Here is a 5000-nt window from a genome sequence, read left to right as displayed (position 1 = left end):
GACTGACAAAGGCACCAAACGGATGAAAAATGTTTTTGTTTTTTAATGATCAATATATATATAGAACGGAGGCACAGTATATGGAAATTGACAAAGCTGGTAAATGTAAGAGACAGGCGAAAAAAATAGAACAAGGGGAGGGAGAAGGGAGAGATAGATAGAGAGAAACAGACAGAGACAAAGGGTGAGAGAGAAACAGAAAAGAGAAAGACAAAGAGAGACAGAGAGAAAAAAGGCAAACAGAAACAGAAAAAGAGAGACAGAGGCAGATACAAAGAAAGAGAGATAGAGAAAAAAAGAAAGTAATAGAAAAGAGACAGAAACAAAAAGAGAGATAGAGAGAACAACAGAGAAAGAAATTAAGAAATAGCAACAGAGACAGAGACAAAGGACAAAGAGAGAGAGAGAGAGAGAGAAGAAAAACAGATATGCAAATTACCTCAACTCATGAAGGGGGAGCTAATCCAAGACGACGCTGAAGACGAAGAAAACGCAGAAGAAGAAGGAAAAAAAAAAAGAAAAAAAAAACTAAGCACGAATCCCCTTTTTTTTAAAAAGAAGAAAGGGACAAAGCATTCCCGATGGAATAACAAAGACTATATATGAGAGAAGGCAGTGGAAATGGCGCCAGTGGGGCGTAAGACTGAGGTAAGTCAGCGATGATGGCGGCCATTTTGGAAGGTGTGAGGTTAGCAAAGGATAATGAAGCGTTTATGAAGCGTGAAAACCGGCAATGAAGGGAAACGCGCCTAAAGAAAAATTGAGTTAGGGAGGATAAGAAGCGAAGGGAGATGCAAAAGGGTGACTTTGTGCTTGAATAACCTTCAGAGAAAGATGCGATTTTATGACTGGAATATGAAGCGAATAGACTGGAAGTAATGCCAATATGGCATAATCGAAAATAAAGTAATGGTATATATATATAAAAAAAAAAAAGACATTAAAGTTATCAGCAATAAACTTTGAAGGCTCGCAGGTTTAAGCCTCATATATCGAGGAAATTAGTGATAGCGATGTATTCAGGGCTGAAGGTTGCCATGGAAACGAAAAATCTCATTAGAGTGATCTGATGTGCTTGGATACCGAAGTGCGTTCATAAAATTGGACAATTTAGCCGACGGAATGAGCGCGAGAGCTGAAAAGATAAACAGGATTCTGGATAATTAATTCGGTTAACACTGATATTAACCCAGTCGTATCTTTTTTCTTCATTTCTTTATCTAAGATATGGCTTTCGGTCATTTTCAAGCACGTACACACACACACAGCCGCGCGCCCATCCCTGGTCTATCGTAGTCGGCCGGAAGGAAACAATTATTAATGCGTTATGGACATAAAAAGTTTTATCTGATGGCGGAACTTTGGATAAAAATGCACACGTTGTTAGTCATTCGGATTCTCTCTCTCTCTCTCTCTCTCTCTCGCTCGCTCGCTCTCTCTCTCTCTCTATCTATCTATCTATCTATCTATCGATTTATCTCTATATATTTATCTATCCATCTAATCTATCTCTCTCTCTCTCTCTCTCTCTCTCTCTCTCTCTCTCTCTCTCTCTCTCTCTCTCTCTCTCTCTCTCTCTCTCTCTCTCTCTCTCTCTCTCTCTGTATATATATATATATATATATATATATATATATATATATATATATATATATATATATATATATGTATGTATATACATATATACATCCCTCTCTATTTATCTATCTTCATCTATCTATCTATCCCTATCCATATCTATCATTCTATTTATCTTCATATCTCCCTCCCTCTATCTCTCCAGCTTTCCTTTACATAATAAGAGAAAAAGAAAACGAAGGAGAACTGACACACAAAAAATATACATCTATATATATACCTTTCCCATCGGGGTGAAAAAAAAAATAGAAAAAAAATCGACCGAGTCAAGTTTAATCAAGTTTCATTCAAATATATCCGGCGAGCCTGCCTGCCTGCCTGCAGCGGTTGTGCTAGGGGTGAGAAATTACCGCCATTACAGTTACAGCGACTGGAAGCTCGATTTGACGTCGACGTTACAGCTGTCTGTTTACCTTTCGCCAGGCGAGGTCGAATGCAGCGCGATGCTTGGTGAACGCTATGTTGTGGCGAGGAGGGAGAGGAGGAGGAGGAAGAGAAGAGGAGGAGGAGGAGGAAGGGGGGGAATGGGAGGGAGGATGAGGAGGAATGGAAGGGAGGATGAGAAGGAAGGGGGAAAAGGGGAAGAGAAGGAGGAGAGGCGGAAGAGGGATAGGAGGAGGAGAAAGAAGGGGAAGAGAAGAGGAGGAAGGGGGGGAATGGTAGGGAGGATGAAGAGGAAGGGGAAGAGAAGGAAGAGGGATAGGAGGAGGAGAAGAGAAGGAGGAGGAGAGGAGGAAGAGGGATAGGAAGAGGAGAAGGAAGGGGAAGAGAAGAGAAGGAAGGGGGGGAAAGGAAGGGAGGAAGAAGAGGAAGGGGAAGAGAAGAGGAGGAAAGGGAGGGAGGAAGGAAAAGAGACAGAGAGATAGAGAGAGCGTAAAGGAAGGAAGGAAAATAACTAAAGGCGTGGGGAGAAAGAGAGAGGCATGAGAACGAAGAGAGGACAAGAGGAATCAGAGAGTGAGCGTAAGAGGTGCGAAGAGAGAGGTTACCGAGAGAAGAAAAAAAAAGAGAGAAAGAGAAGACAGAGAGAGAGAGAGGAGAGACAGAAAGGGAAACGTAGACGTAAGAAGAGGAGAAATCGAGAACAAAAAGGGAAAAAAAAGGAAAAAAAAAACGTTATTATTACCAATGAACGAACTTTCGACGAGAACTCTCAACCGGCGTGCACTCTGAGTCCACATGTGCAATAAATCATAATACCTCAATTAACACACGTAATATATTATCAGCTGATGGCCGTTCCCGAACTGTCACTATACACATGCATAATAAGCTTGAAGTGATTAATTTCTATATGCACTATTATTTTTTTTTAGAAATTTTCTCTCCCAACTGACACGCACGTAAATTTCCATAGACGATTTTGCGCACACGACTTCTTGCCATGATAACCTCTAACATTATCTAGAATTCCGTTCCTAATGTAGACTAAAAAATTCCACCCTTTCTCCTTTTTTTTTTATTCTAGCCTTCAAATATTAGTCTACCCTCTAGAAACAACCACTTATCCTAAGCCATGTATAAAGAGGAACTAACAAGCGTTTCTTTCCCTTACAGGTGTGTACAGAGAGTGGTATGGGGGAGTCACTCCACTATGCTTCTTCCCCACTCTCTCAGGTCTACTCCCAACCCTACTCCCCCGCCCACTCCCTCCCTGCCTCTAGGCACTCCCACGCCTCTTGCTGCGCCTCATCACTCCACTCCCAGGTGAGATGTGATGAAGTGTGATGGAATAGGCTGGATGGTGATGTGGTTTCTGGATTACATAAGGATTTTTTTTTTTTTTTTTTTTTTTTTTTTTTTTTTTTTAGAGGGGATGGAAGTGGGGAAGTGGGGGGGGAGGTGTTCAATTAAAGACGACCCTTTGATCGGAGACGGTTTCATTCAAGATAAACCAATTGGACTGTGAAGATTTGCTTTTTTTTTCTTTGCTTTCGACTGAAGACTTGTATCTCTGTTGGTGTTACGTCCGGGGAACAAAATGCATTTTTTATTTTCTCTCGCGGTCGGATTCCAGCAAAGGACGAGTGAGAAGAGAGACAGAGAGACAGATTAATGGGGATATATACTCAAGAAGAGGGGAAAGACAATAAAAACGAGGGATAGAAAACAAAATAGAAATGGAAAAAAAACATGAAAATTGGCAATTAAGTAATAAAACAATAAGGGGATAATAAAACAATTATAAAAAGGCAAATAATAATATCTAAATGAGCGATCCTCGAAGTTATATATAGACTGAGATCTGCGTACCAATGTTACAGAATAGGAAAACCCTCTACAGTATTGATAGTATGGCAGAGGAGAGCACGAATCACAAAAGAAGTTTACTGGAAGATATAAAAATTCGAAAGGAATATCCCATCCTCCATTAAACTTCTTTGCTCCCCCCCCCCCCCCCGCATTTTTTTTTTTTTTTTTTGCCAAAGTCGGTGTAGACTTTCATTTGGGTTAATTCGAAACACACAACAACGCACGCCCAAGAACTGACCACCGCGATGTTCGTAGGTTAAAAAAAAAAAAAAAAAAAAAAAAAAAAATTGACTAAGCATCTCTAACTTTGTATTTTTCCCTCTTGTCCCCCAGGCTTCTTGGCGCGACCCCCGGCACACGGACCCCAGCGAGAGGGTGAGGCAGCTGGCGATCGACCGATGGAAGGTTAGTAGATGCCCCCCCTACCCCCCCCATCTACACACCCACAGATGGCTCCTAGGTACCCCCCCTCCCCCTCCCCCCTTGAGCCGAGCCGAGACGTCCCTATGGCTCTCTCATCCTCCGAGCCATCTATCAGCTAAGGCATTCCCACCAACAGAACCCCATATATTCATTTTTCTGTCCATTGTGCGTCGTTCTAGAGTACTTTTCCTGTTTACTCGGGCTAATGGAAGGAAGGGGAGGGGCCTACAGGACGTGCATTAGGCATTAAGTCCATTGTCTCGTGATTGCACAGCTTCTCCAGCACAATAAGATCTCTTAATGTTTATCTGATTGTGTGGATGGCAAGTGTTCTAGTGCTGGAGGAAGGGGGGGGCGGGGGGCGGGGCAGGGGGCGCGGGGGGTAGGCTCATCGTGTATCCCTGGGTTTACAGAGCTTCGCTTCGTGTTGACTGACTTTTTGAGCTCGATACTTTCATCAACTTTATTCAAGTTTGTCATTCGCCCTGTGTGTCTTTGCTATCTTTTTTTTTTTTTTGCTATTTGTTCACTTTTCGTTACTTGTAATCACGTGATTTTAGATTTTTAGCTTAATCAAAATTCCAGCGATCACGAAGGAATGAAACGCAGTCAGATAAAACAATAAATAAATAACAAAAAGGGGGGGAAGGTACAACAAATAGCGTCGCTTTTTCGGACCATTTCGG

At 41.9% G+C, this 5000-nt stretch overlaps 1 protein-coding gene across 1 annotated transcript in view; it reads left to right on the top strand.

Moving 5' to 3' along the window:
• LOC122254595 (inactive tyrosine-protein kinase Dnt) overlaps positions 1-5000 on the top strand; it is a 114838-nt gene that overhangs the window by 103770 nt on the left and 6068 nt on the right. Inside the window, exons 7-8 of the mRNA XM_086541452.1 lie at positions 3196-3345; positions 4225-4296. Of these exons, the coding sequence (XP_086397578.1) occupies positions 3196-3345; positions 4225-4296 (222 nt within the window). The remainder of the gene's footprint in view (positions 1-3195; positions 3346-4224; positions 4297-5000) is intronic.

Source organism: Penaeus japonicus, unplaced genomic scaffold (assembly GCF_977035675.1).
Source record: "Penaeus japonicus unplaced genomic scaffold, GWHDUDI00000001_assembly GWHDUDI00000011, whole genome shotgun sequence".
Lineage (NCBI taxonomy): Eukaryota > Metazoa > Arthropoda > Malacostraca > Decapoda > Penaeidae > Penaeus > Penaeus japonicus.
This window is presented reverse-complemented; position numbering and strand designations above follow the sequence as displayed.